This window comes from Barbus barbus (genome assembly GCF_936440315.1).
Source record: "Barbus barbus genome assembly, chromosome: 16".
Classification (NCBI taxonomy): domain Eukaryota; kingdom Metazoa; phylum Chordata; class Actinopteri; order Cypriniformes; family Cyprinidae; genus Barbus; species Barbus barbus.
In genome coordinates this window covers 3233552-3247210 of record NC_136744.1, presented here as the reverse complement: position 1 = coordinate 3247210, position 13659 = coordinate 3233552, and the positions used below count along the sequence as shown (strand labels likewise).

Below are 13659 nucleotides of genomic sequence, written 5' to 3'. Positions count from 1 at the left end.
AAGTATTAGTATATATTCATTCTATACTACTAAAGTGTCAATGAAAAAGTCTTTGGTAAATCACAAAGCATCAAGTTTACAAGGCATCTTTACACGTGTATTCATATGGCTGATAGTTGCACCATTTTGCCTCTTTCCATAAAGTAGCACAATACTAATCCTTAAAAGAAGATTATGTCCTGAATATTAGTTGAGAAAGCAAAGACCACATGTGGCTGCAAACATCCTAAGCATGAAGTTTCATTCAATCTATTGTTATAAACAAATGTTTGCATAGCATATGTAAAAATATGTTACAATGGATCTTCCTGTTCAAACCAATGTAGCTGGAATGTGGTTTTCAAAAGCTGTACAGAGGCATGATTTTCCCTTAGTCTTGTTTTTCATGCCTGACAAGCATTTCATCTTCATCAGCTTAGAAACAGCTTGTGTGACCTCAGGGTGCTCGCAAAGTCTAGACGTCCAAAAAGCCAATGCGGAGCCTTAGAAATCTGTTTTATAAGATGTTTTCTATGGACATTTCTTATTTTTCACTTTTAATTTAGTCAACGAAAGATGAACTGGTTAGCGGTTAGTTCTGCTATGCCGTGCACATCGTATTAGTGACTCCTGTACGCTTGTTAGACATGGCAATGTGTGTCAGTGGTTTATGCCAGCGCAACATGTGGCTGATTGCGCTTTAGACATCTGACCCTAGTCTGGAGGATTTGGGGATTCCACCGAAAGATGCTATAAAAGTACTGTACATGTCCTAAATTTGGAATTACAGTGAAACTAAAATTATGTCCCTGACAATTACATTTAATACTATGCCATGATGACACAGTATTACATTTACATTTAGTCATTTAGCAGATGCTTTTATCCAAAGAGACTTACAAATGAGGACAATGGAAACAATCAAAATCAACAAAAGAGCATATGAGAGAGCAAAAGAGATATGCAAGTGCTATGACAAGTCTCAGATAGCCTAACGCAGTACACGTAGCAAATTATCATTATTTTTTATTATTTAATAAATAAAAAGAAAACCGGTAGAATAGAAAAGCAAGCTAGTGTTAGAGGCATGTTTTGTTAATTGTATAATAAATAAAAAAAACTAATAGAATAGAGAAGCTAGTGTTAAGTTTGTTTTTGTTAAGAACAGGATTAGAATAAAGAGTGCTAAAGTTATAGGGTCAAATAAAGATGAAAGAGATGCGCTTTTAGCCGATTCTTGAAGATGGCTAAGGACTCAGCTGGTCGGATTGAGTTGGGCAGGTCATTCCACCAGAAGGGAACGGTTAATGTAAAAGTCTGTGGAAGTGATTTTGTGCCTCTTTGGGGTGGCACAATAAAGTGACGTAACACTTGCAGAATGCAAGCCTCTAGAGGGCACATACAGTGGTGTGAAAAAGTGTTGGCCCCCTTCCTGATTTTTATTTTTTTTGCATGTTTTTCACACTTTAATGTTTCAGATCAAACAAATTTAAATAATAAAAGATAACAAGTAAACAACATGCAGTTTTTGAATGAAGTTTCTTATTATGAAGGGAAAACAAAGTCCAAACCCACATGGCCCTGTGTGAAAAAGTGCTTGCCCCCTAAACCTAATAACTGGTTGGGCCACCCTTAGCAGCAACAACTGCAATCAAGCGTTTGTGATAACTTGCAATGAGTCTGTTACAGCGCTGTGGAGGAGTTTTGGCCCACTCATCTTGGCAGAATTGTTGTAATTCAGCCACATTGGAGGGTTTGAGCATGAACCGCCTTTTTAAGGTCATGCCACAGCATCTCAATATGATTCAGGTCAGGACTTTGACTAGGCCACTCCAAAGTCTTTTGTTTTTCTTCAGCCATTCAGAGGTGGATTTGCTGGTGTGTTTTGGATTATTGTCCTGCTGCAGAACCCAAGTTCGCTTCAGCTTGAAGTCACGAACAGATGGCCGGTCATTGTCCTTCAGGATTTTTTGGTAGACAGCTGAATTCATGGTTCCATTTATCACAGCAAGTCTTCCAGGTCCTGAAGCAGCAAAACCATCAAGCAAATCCCCAGACCATCACACTACCACCACCATATTTTACTGTTGGTATGATATTGGAACTCTGCCATGCAGGCCATTTTACTTCACTTTGTCAGGCAGGTCCTATTTAAGTGATTTCTTGATTGCGAACAGGTTTGGCAGTAATCAGGCCTGGGTGTGGCTAGAGAAACTGAACTCAGGTGTGATAAACCACAGTTATGTTTTAACAGGGGGGGGGGCAATATTATCTTTGATTAATATTTAAATTTGTTTGATAACATTAAAGTGCGACAAACAAGCAAAACAATTAGTCAGGAAGGGGGTCAACACTTTCACACCACTGTAAGTCTGAAGTAATGAATATAGGTAAGAGCAGAGCCAGTGGTGGTTTTGTAGGCAAACATTAATGCCTTGAATTTTATGCGAGCAGCTATTGGTAGCCAGTGCAAATTGATGAACAGAATCTGATTCTGCTTTAGCCTAGATTTAAACTGCTGATTTTGTCTGGCCAGAGGAGAATGACACCATATCGACAAACTATTTCCCCGTCTAAACACTGTAAAGCTGATATAAAGCCACCCAGCTTTATATCAAGCCGATGTAAAGCTGCTTTGACAATTTGCATCGTTAAAAGCGCTATACAAATAATATTGACTTGACTTAACAGAGGTGTGACGTGCATTCTTTTCGGCTCTTTAAAAATTAATCTTGCTGCCGCGTTCTGGATTAATTGTAAAGGTTCGATAGAACTGGCTGGAAGACCTGCCAAGAGAGCATTGCAATAGTCCAGCCTGGACAGAACAAGAGCTTGAACAAGGAGTTGTGTTGCATGTTTCGAAAGAAAGGGCCTGATCTTCCTGATGTTGAATAAAAGCAAATCTGCAGGACCGGGCAGTTTAGGCAATGGGGTCTGAGAAATTCAGCTCATCAATCAATCAATCAATCATCAATCACAAGTCAGCTGATCAATCATAATAACATTATTATCAATCATAATGATAGAACCTAGTGATGCCTAGGGATGGGTACCGAAACTCGGTATTAAATCGGTCTCGGGGCTAAATTATGAAAGACCGGAGTATCGATAAGCTCTGACGTTATCGGTACTTCTGTCGGTATTGGAGAAATTAAGAAAACACACATACATTTATTGTTTCTCTCTCTCTCTCTCTCTCTATATATATATATATAAATAAAATGTCGGCAGCTGTTTTTATGTGCAATAATATTCAAACATTTGTCTATGATGCATTTTTGCTATGCGCAATTCAGAAGCCGGATCGCGCTCACGCGGAGGAGCTTCAGCACACGCAACATGAAAGTCCTGTTTAATTATGATAGAAGAGAGAACCAACTATTCAAACATCTGCTCACACTTTAGGCCTGTGGCTGTTATATTAAGCTAAGCATTTTTTTTTTTTCGATTTTGGCTTCCAAGGATTATAGCCGCATTTCTTCTAGCACAACTCCCTTCCCTTCATAGCGGCGCGGATTCGTTCCTCCGAACCAAAACTTAACATCTGAATCAGCTCAATCAGTGATTGTTATAAAATGCCGTCTTTACTGTTGCTACATTGCAGGACATATTTGATAGTAAAACGTTGAAAGTACAATCTGCACTAGTGATGCTGTTCCCCAGGCTGAAATGTGTGTGCGCGCGTGTGCCTGCGCGGTGGCGTGCTCCAAAACGGACAAGCAAAGTACACTTTGAGCTTCGGGCGCGTCGAAATAACACAAAAATATGCCAAAATACACACACAATGTGTCAAAATGGCCGGTTATGAGAGTCTTCACTTTTATGTTTTAAGTGGACGAGAACAGTTGGGAGAAAATCCGATGCGCGTCAGTATATTGTCTTAAAGTGTCAGACTGGAGCTTGAGCCATCAATGTTAATCAAAGAACAAAATGCAAAGAGAAAATCACCCACAGCTCTTAATCTGAACAACGTTATAGCTTTAATAAACATAAATCTATCAGTACATACGGTGAAAACTATGCAGTGCTCATTTACATTTGATTACTTTTGTAACTATTACTTACCTGAACATTAATATTAGTAGACCTTCATGGAAAAATGAAAGCACGGTTTATTTCATTTCGTTTGTGTGTTTGTTTTATTGTATTTGTCAGTTTGTTTTACTTTGTTTCTTTGTTCATGTTGTTACTGTATCTTATCTTATGTATATAAAACACTAAAAATACCTGCACACTGGTGCATTTACAAATTGATGAAGTGCACGCTCACTACTCAAGATGCCGCCGAGTATGGCTGCTGTGGTGTGGAACGCTCCCGTACTTTTGTTGTTTTTGTTTGTTTGTTCTGTGTTTAGTTATTCTCCTACTGTCAGTTTTACCAGAGACGAACTACTGGACATAAGGCAACACACACCGGACAATTTTTTTCCGGTTTTTGATTATTCAGACGCTTTGTTGGATGTTTTGGTCGGAGGGGCAGCGGTCCTAGTCAAACGCGCGCTCAGACGGAAAAGAGGGAAGCGCGCCGGCGCGCTGGTTAAACTCCGTGAACGCGGCTTCCGAACTGCGCTCCCAAGCATTCATCTAGCGAATCTCCGATCCCTTCCTAACAAAATGGATGAACTACTTCTCCTCACCCACACAAATAAGGACTTTACAAACTCTGCTGCATTGTGCTTCACTGAAACCTGGCTGAGTGAAAACATCCCGGATAACATGCTTCATTTGCCGGGATATCAGCTGTTCAGATCAGACCGCATCACGGAGCTAACGGGGAAAACGAGAGGTGGTGGACTATGTTTCTACATAAATGAAGGTTGGTGTTCAGATGTAACAACTCTGAAGAAGATGTGTTCTCCTAATTTGGAGGCCTTCTTCATAAACTGTAAGCCGTTCTATTCACCCCGCGAGTTTTCCTCCTTCATTCTCGTGAATGTGTACGTGCCTCCGGACGCGTGCGTGAGCGCCGCGATGCAACAGCTGGCTGAACAAATATCTGAAACAGAGCAAAGGTACCCGGACTCTTTTTTAATCATTCTTGGAGATTTTAATAAAGCAAATCTCTCCCGCGAACTGCCAAAATACAGACAGCACGTTACATGTCCCACCAGAGACAGTAATATATTGGATCATTGTTACACAATAATTAAAGATGCATATCACTCTGTCCCACGGGCAGCTCTGGGGCTCTCTGATCACTGTTTGGTTCATCTCATACCGACCTATAGGCAAAAACTCAAATCTTCGAAGCCTGTATTAAGAACTGTTAAGAGATGGACTAATGAAGCAGAGCAAGATTTAAAAGCTTGTTTTGATCTCACTGATTGGAGTGTTTTTGAAGCCGCTGCCACCGATCTGGATGAACTCGCAGAGACTGTAACATCATATATCAGTTTCTGTGAGGATATATGCATCCCCACCAGGACATTCTTATCATTCAATAATGATAAACCGTGGTTTACTGGGAAACTCAAACAACTTCGTCAGGCCAAAGAGGACGCTTACAGAAGTGGGTATAAAATCTTGTATAACCAGGCCAGGAACAGACTAACAAAGGAGATCAGAGTGGCTAAAAAGAACTACTCTGAGAAGTTAAAAAAAGAACTTTCAGCCAACGATCCGGCGTCGGTATGGACTGGTCTGAGGAACATCACCATGTACAAGACACCACCCCCACAGTCTGTGGAGAATCAACAACTGGCTGACGATCTCAATGTGTTCTACTGCAGATTTGAAAAGGCCAGACTGACACCCAGCACCCGCTCTGATCTGCACTTCACACATTCACCTTCCCCCCCTGCAACCCCCCTTACTCCCTCCCCCACCATTCTACCTGCGTTTAAAGTCTGTGTAGAGGATGTGAACCGGGTCTTCAGAAAACAGAAATCTAGGAAAGCTTCAGGACCAGATGGTATTTCACCTGCCTGTCTAAAAGTCTGTGCTGACCAATTGGCCCCCATCTTTACACAAATCTTCAACAGATCTCTGGAGCTGTGTGAAGTTCCCTGCTGCTTCAAACGCTCCACCATCATTCCCGTCCCCAAAAAGCCCAAAATCACTGGACTTAATGACTACAGACCTGTCGCACTCACGTCTGTGGTCATGAAGTCACTTGAGAGACTGGTCCTGGCCTACCTGAAGGACATCACTAGACCCTTGCTGGATCCTCTTCAGTTTGCCTATAGAGCAAACAGGTCTGTGGATGACGCTGTCAATATGGGACTGCATTACATCCTGCAACACCTCGACAAACCTGGGAATTATGCAAGGATCTTATTTGTGGACTTCAGCTCGGCCTTCAATACCATCATACCTGACCTTCTCTCAGACAAACTGAGACAGCTCTCTGTGCCCTCCTCCATCTGTCAGTGGATCACCAGCTTCCTGACAGACAGGCAGCAGCTAGTGAGGCTGGGCAAACTCACATCCAGGACTCTCACCATCAGCACTGGCGCCCCTCAGGGTTGCGTTCTCTCCCCACTGCTCTTCTCCCTCTACACGAATGACTGCACATCAAAGGACCCCTCTGTCAAGCTCCTGAAGTTTGCGGACGACACTACAGTCATAGGCCTCATCAAGGACGGTGACGAGTCTGCTTACAGACAGGAAGTTGAGCAGCTGGCTGTCTGGTGCAGTCTTAACAACCTGGAGCTGAACACGCTCAAAACTGTGGAGATGATAGTGGACTTCAGGAGAAACCCCCCTGCTCTCCCCCCACTCACCATCATGAACAGCACTGTGACTTCAGTAGAGTCATTCAGATTCCTGGGCACCACCATCTCTCAGGACCTGAAGTGGGACAATCACATTGACTCTATTGCGAAAAAGGCCCAGCAGAGGCTGTATTTCCTCCGCCAGCTAAGGAAGTTCAACCTGCCTCAGGAGCTGCTGAAACAGTTCTACTCTGCAATCATCGAGTCTGCCCCATGTTCTTCTATAACTGTTTGGTTTGGTTCAGCTACCAAAACAGACATCAGAAGACTACAACGGACAGTTAGGACTGCTGAGAGAATTATCGGTGCCCCTCTGCCCAGCCTCCAAGAACTTTACACCTCCAGAGTGAGGAAAAGGGCTAAGAAAGTCACTCTGGACCCCTCACACCCAGCTCACTCTCTCTTTGTACTGTTGCCCTCTGGCCGGCGCTACAGATCACTGAGCACCAGAACAGCCAGACACAAGAACAGTTTTTTCCCCCAGGCCGTATCCCACCTGAACAACACATAACACACCCCGGTACTGTACATCTGTAAATACTCATCAAACCTTCATCTGTACATAGGACACATGCACATTCACAGTTCTGTCTATGGTCATGTCTCTTTTCTGTATATTTTTATTCACAGTTCTGTCTATGGTCATGTCTCTTTTCTGTATATTTTTATTTTTATTACTATTGTTATCCTTAATCATTGTATATTCTCTTCATTAGTGTTCTTTATCACCTTAATTATATGTTGTCTGCACTATGTTTGTACTTTCTGTACTGGAAGCTCCTAACACCAAGACAAATTCCTTGTGTGTGCAAACACACTTGGCAATAAAGCTCTTTCTGATTCTGATTCTGATTTGTTGTCATCATGACATCCAGTGAGCGTATGACGTTTGACATAATCGGGCGACATTTCACCGCTAATATTATTTTTTTTGTTTTGTTTTGCTATCACTTATATTATGGCAATTTGTCTTATAGCAGTGCCCAGTGTATACATTTATTTGTGGCGGCTTGTCACAATATCAAAACTGACCGCTACAAATAGATTTTCCAAAAGGCTTATACTTCCTTGAATAAACTGAGCACTGCGCGTTTCAAAAATAAAATGCTGCGCGGGTGTTTTTATATGAATGTATCTTTTAAAAGAACCGTCCATTTTCTTCAGAAAAGCTTTGATGCTAATTTTCATTTGGACTCTTTCCTGTAATGGCTGATAAAGTAGCGCTTATTTGATTACAGTCGTTACCGGGGAAACAGCTATATATCACGCTCCAACAGCGCCTCCTGCTGGCAGAGAATCAACTTGCATTTGCTAGTCTGCGGGAAACACTGGTGTCTGTCAGCAAACATAAACAAAAAAGCATGCTTCAGAACTGTTTTGAGAAGGTGCTTAAGTTTTGAGCCATGTATTATTACTATGAATTAGGCTACTACTACTACTATTACTATCTTGTGCCCTGCAATAACCATTTACGCAAACTCTCTTTTGATATAAAGGGAAAAAAAGAGAAAATCTGCCCAAAAAATCAGCATCATATATCGGCCATAGGCTGCCCTGATTTCTAAATATCGGCATTGGCCAGAGAAAAAACATTATAGGTCGACTTCTACTGCTGACACTTAAATGAATTGTTTTGCCACTTTTGCACTTGTTATTAAAGTATTTTGAATGCAAAGGGAACCTTTTTTTTTAAATGAGTGTTTATTTGTTATGTTACGTATGTTTATTAAAAACACGTTTTGTAATAACCAATTGTTCCGGACCTTTGACACTGATGAAAATTCAGATTTGGACCTTTGAATGTAGACTTTGAGAACCCCTGAGTTAGATGTTGCGACTTGGACACCTCACCTCTACAAGATACCTTGAAGGACCTATCTGATAGGTAAGACTCAAACCACTGGAGTGTGGTTCCTGAGATGCCCTTTGCCAATAAGGTTGACAGGAGGATCTGGTGGTTAACCATGTCAAATTAAAAACATTTAATATAGTAAAAACTAATATTATTATTATTATAATTTGAAACAACAGTATTCTAGTCTTCAGAGTAATTTGATCATTCTGACTTTGACTTTTTTAATCATTCTAAAATGCTGATTTTCTGCTTAAAAACATTCCTTATTAGTAATGTTGAAAACAGTTGTGCTGCTTCATATTTTTGTGGAAGCCCAACAGCACAACTGTTTAATAATAGAAGGTTTTTCTTAGGCAGCAAATCAGTATACATATGGGGGGCTTTTAATTATAAACAAGCCCAAAATACACCTGGACTCCTTTTTTTGAATTTTTTTTGCACTCACAACCATCTACATTTTACAATATAATCACTGTAAAGTAAACGTTGTTATTCCTCATCAACAGTAGATCACAAGTAATCTAATGGAATAAATGAATTAATTGCAACACGCAACAGTGCTGAATCTTGACTTTGAACATACAGCATCCAAACCAAACCATTCACACTTGTCATGCACAATTTCGCCTACATGCCTAGACTTAGCATCCAAAATGACTTTGCGCTGATCCTGGTTACAAAGAACAAAGCTTTTTGTGAAGGCTCATGCAAGATTTTTGGACACCGGAGACACAACTTCAATAAATGTTCTGATAGTCACCTTCACAGGCTCCAGAGTAGCCGAGAAAGCATCCTGCAGGGCACAGCATGCTAACCGCCACATCTCCTCAGTGAAAACAGGCCCTGCTGTTACCAGAACATACCTGGAAATCAAAAATAACAAATCAGAACTTAATATATCTACTGCTCCTATACTGGAGACATAAAAATTACTCTAATCATATTTTGCAACATAACTTCAAGTCTTTTTCAATTACTTATTATCTTGAAAATAACCTGGTAATCACCTGAGATACATAATGATATTCACTACTCAATCTTTATTTTTATTTCAATAAACCTCGCGCTGTCTGCTATCTACACACATCTAAATCTATCATAACAACATAAACCTTCTTCGGTATATATAGCGCATATGCACATTCACAGTTCTGTCTGGATATTTTTCCTTTTTCTGTATATTTTTATTACTACTCTTATTTATAATTTTTTGTATATTCTCTTTAATATTAGTGTTTTATTACCTTAACTTTATGTATGTCTGTACTATGTTTGTACTTTCTGAAAAAGTACAAAAAGTCATTTTATAATAGAGAAGGGTTGATTTTGGCATTAAACGATATACAGAGACAATTACCACAAAACATAACATGTACACTGACAGTACAACCTCATAAAGTAGCGGTTAAAGTCGCACATGTGCAATAGAATGCCAGAACACCATTGCTGTCCCACAGCAGCTGTTGCTTAAAGTCCCTAATATGCTGTCTATGTTGGGAGTTCAGTATGTTTTAGAACACACACACACCTAATACAGGAGCAGCCCACTCTGGAGATGGTCTCGGCTGGTTCTGCCACACAGGACACCAGCAGTTTGAATAGATCTTTCAGCATCAGGTTAATCAGACTCTCATAGCCAATATCTGCAAAATAAATACAGTCATACAAAAATTATACATACATACATACATACATACATACACATTACATTTTCACACCAAGTTAAAAGTCCTGAACATATCTGTATTAAATATCATAGAACATATAGTACACATCAGGTATTAGTGGGCTGAATCTCATGAAACCTGTCAAGCTGTCAATGTCAGACCTGAAAACATAAAAAGGAAGAAATATATGATGTTTTGTGCAGTGTTTAGTATTACTGATATATAATTTTTTTTGTTTGTTTTAAATACGATTTTATTTTTATATTTGCTGTTCAGTAATTGTGTTGTGTTTTCCCCCTTTTCTATTAGTTTTTTTTCTACATAACTAAAACTAAATAAACTAATAGCAATAAAAAGCTATTTTAGTACTTTAGTACTTAAAAAAAAAAGTTGTGTTCGAATTCTAGCTGAAATAAAACAATTATAAAATAAAATACACAAGTTTTTATGTTTTTATTTAAATCATATATTTTTGAATTTTATTTCAAGTAACCAAATGGTTACTATGGTTTTAGTTTTCTTTTTAGTTAAATGATAACCCTGGTTTTTCATGAATCTAATAACGATTCTATTTGTACATAGTAGTGTTAGTTGCAGTGCCTTTAATGCTGTTAAAAAAGTACTGCTAGTTGACATGTAGTTGCAAAGTTACTTACTGTTAGTAGAACGTCTAAAGTGGACTATTGAAATAAAGTGTTACCAAATAATAATTTCTTGTTTGTTTTTTTCTTTTAATGTTGGATTGATGATCCAGATACATTCTGTTTGTAAGATTCATACATATTGTGACTGAATGCTTAGATCAGTAGTCAATGTGCACTGCAATAAATAAGATGCGATATTAAACTATAATTATTAATTTGTTAGACCTGAATGGATGAAGCTGTGAATATGTTCCACCACCAGTTCACAGGACAGTCCAATGGCATGTTTGAAGTTTGCCGCAGCAATGTCCCAGTATGAGTGGTCACCGTGGCTTCGCTGTAGCCATAGTGACATGACAGGAAGAAGCAGCTGGATGACAGAGAAAATGGCAAAGCCAGGCCCTATGGAAGAAGAAGAGACAACATAAATCCAGAGCTTTGTGGGTTTGCTTTAGCATCCACAGCAGTATGATTGTGAGTAGTGTTAATCACAGGCGTCTGACCTGGTATCTTGGTGACTTCACGCAGAAGTTCAAACAGCAGCTCAAGTGTAGGTGGCTGATGCTGGCGAGGACAGTTTGACACGGCTGCTGTCAGCTGCTCCAACAGAAGAATCCACACCTGTATCAGACCTGCAACACATGCAAAACCCATCACCACTGCGCATCAATAAGAACGTTTTTTTTTATATGTAAACCTATAGAGGGTGTGCACTGACGTCACTTTCCCGCCGGAACACGGCCCCTCAGCTGGACTGAGTGGCAAAAGAGCAGCTGCATGACTGGATTTAATAAGGAAGCTGCGAAAACGCAAGTATAACAAATGATAATCACTTCAAACTAAAGGTTGCTGGACTCAATATAGTGTTCCATACAATTTACCAAAGATGCAGTGATCCATGGATATTGATATGGCAGGAATCGTGTTTCCTGACATTTGTGTGCGCCTGATTTCGACGCAGAGGAAATCCATAAAGCAAATTTGCATATATATATATATATATATACACACATATACACATATACATATATCGTCCAGCCCAAAAACTTTAATAGTTTTTGTCAGTGTTTATTTAAAAACATCCAGTTATACAGAATAAGATGGTAAATATTTAATTGACGAGTTGTCAAAATGATATATAACAATACAATATATTAGGGTATGATTTTACCGCAAAATTCAACATATTAACATAAAATGATAACTACAAATCCGTGTTTTGCTGCCTGGAGTCCATTTGTTTCTTTAAATAGAAGTGATCCATTTGCTTCTCTTCAGCTTTCAGCAGTCTGTAAAAAAATATACCTCAGATCTGTTGTCAAATCTATTTGTAGAGTCGAACGCAAAGCTCTTTCTCGTTTTAGATGTGTTTTTTGTGTTCTGTCACAGCATTCACGCTGAAAATCAATGCTGTCATTCAGTCTTTTTGCCACTCAGTGGAACTGCAATCACTCCACCATATACTTTAACTCAACCGTATCGTTTGTGCAAAGAATAGCTCAAAAAAGAAATGAACAAATCACCTGTGTCATCGTCAAACTCTGCTAAAACACAGTCCATGCCATCCTCACTGCTCACAGACCTCTCCTGAGCTCTCATCGGGAGGCTGGCCAGCCGCGCTCCCAGGAACACTGGCTTGGACGGCATCTTATAGATTTTGGCAAGCAGCTGCAAATGCAAAGTAACACTTAATAAACACCAAACTTAATGTTGTTGTTTTATTGTTCATTTGGAAAATTTATTTTTTGACCCAGATCGAGCATCTGAAAGTGTGTTAATCATTTCTGGATATAAATGTGTTCATCTTACACACCTGTGAACATTTCCTTAAATAGTCCAGGGCAGGCAGGCACAGATCTGTTGAACTGTATCCACTGACATGAACACAGTCCCCAATCTCCTTATAGTCCACTTCTCCTACAAATAATCACACGGCAAATATAATTACATAGAGACAATCTGATAATCGGTTTGACTTCTACTTTTGAGAACCGTAGAAATGTAATAAAAAGGGCTCCATAGAAGTCGGCATAGTTGGGTAAAGATCTGTAGTGATGAATGAAGACAACAATAAATATATTTAATATTGTTCAGAAGACCAGCTCACCTAAACCTTTCACAAACTTCATAAGGCACATGATGTAGTCAGTGGCCGCGTTGGCAAACACCTGGATGTTGTCTGTGTTAATGAAGGCTTCAAAGACATCAAACACAGGTGCCTGTGACTTTCCTGCATACATGAAGAGCAAAAAAAATAAGCAGAAATGTAGTTGATTTTTCTCATTTGTTATGACAACAAACTTTGAGCACCACACCATACACTTACATTCACTAATAAAACATTTATACAAAAAAAGTTACATAGTGTAGCTTTTAAGATCAACAGTGTATCGTGTCAAATTTACTTAAAAATAATGTCAAAAAATTATGCAGCTATTTTTTTTTTTTCAAAAAAGCTTCAAATACTTTCAATCCAGCCACACGTTAGACAAACGTGAAGCTGGTGCAAGACACAGACACCCGTTACCGTCCATTCTGTATTAAGTTGCTGTGTTGCTTGGCAATCGTAAGCCTAAAATGAACAATATTACTTTTTATATTAATATTAATTATTTTTTTAAATATATTATTTGTTGTTTTAGTTTGAATATTTACATTTAGTCATTTAGCAGACGCTTTTATCCAATGTCACTTACAAATGAGGACAATAGAAACAATCAAAACCAACAAAAGAGGAATAATAGTAAGTGCTGTGACAAGTCTCGGTTAGCCTAACGCAGTATACATAGTACATTTTTTTT

General features: G+C 39.2%; 1 protein-coding gene across 1 annotated transcript in view; it reads right to left on the bottom strand.

Annotated features, from left to right (window-relative positions):
- The window catches only part of LOC306882066 (brefeldin A-inhibited guanine nucleotide-exchange protein 3-like), a gene marked incomplete at its 5' end in the record, with an annotated part of 74021 nt that overhangs the window by 17050 nt on the left and 43312 nt on the right, over positions 1-13659 (bottom strand). The window contains 7 exons of the mRNA XM_079436512.1: positions 9308-9410; positions 10076-10190; positions 11084-11260; positions 11362-11490; positions 12382-12526; positions 12672-12775; positions 12966-13088. Of these exons, the coding sequence (XP_079292638.1) occupies positions 9308-9410; positions 10076-10190; positions 11084-11260; positions 11362-11490; positions 12382-12526; positions 12672-12775; positions 12966-13088 (896 nt within the window). The remainder of the gene's footprint in view (positions 1-9307; positions 9411-10075; positions 10191-11083; positions 11261-11361; positions 11491-12381; positions 12527-12671; positions 12776-12965; positions 13089-13659) is intronic.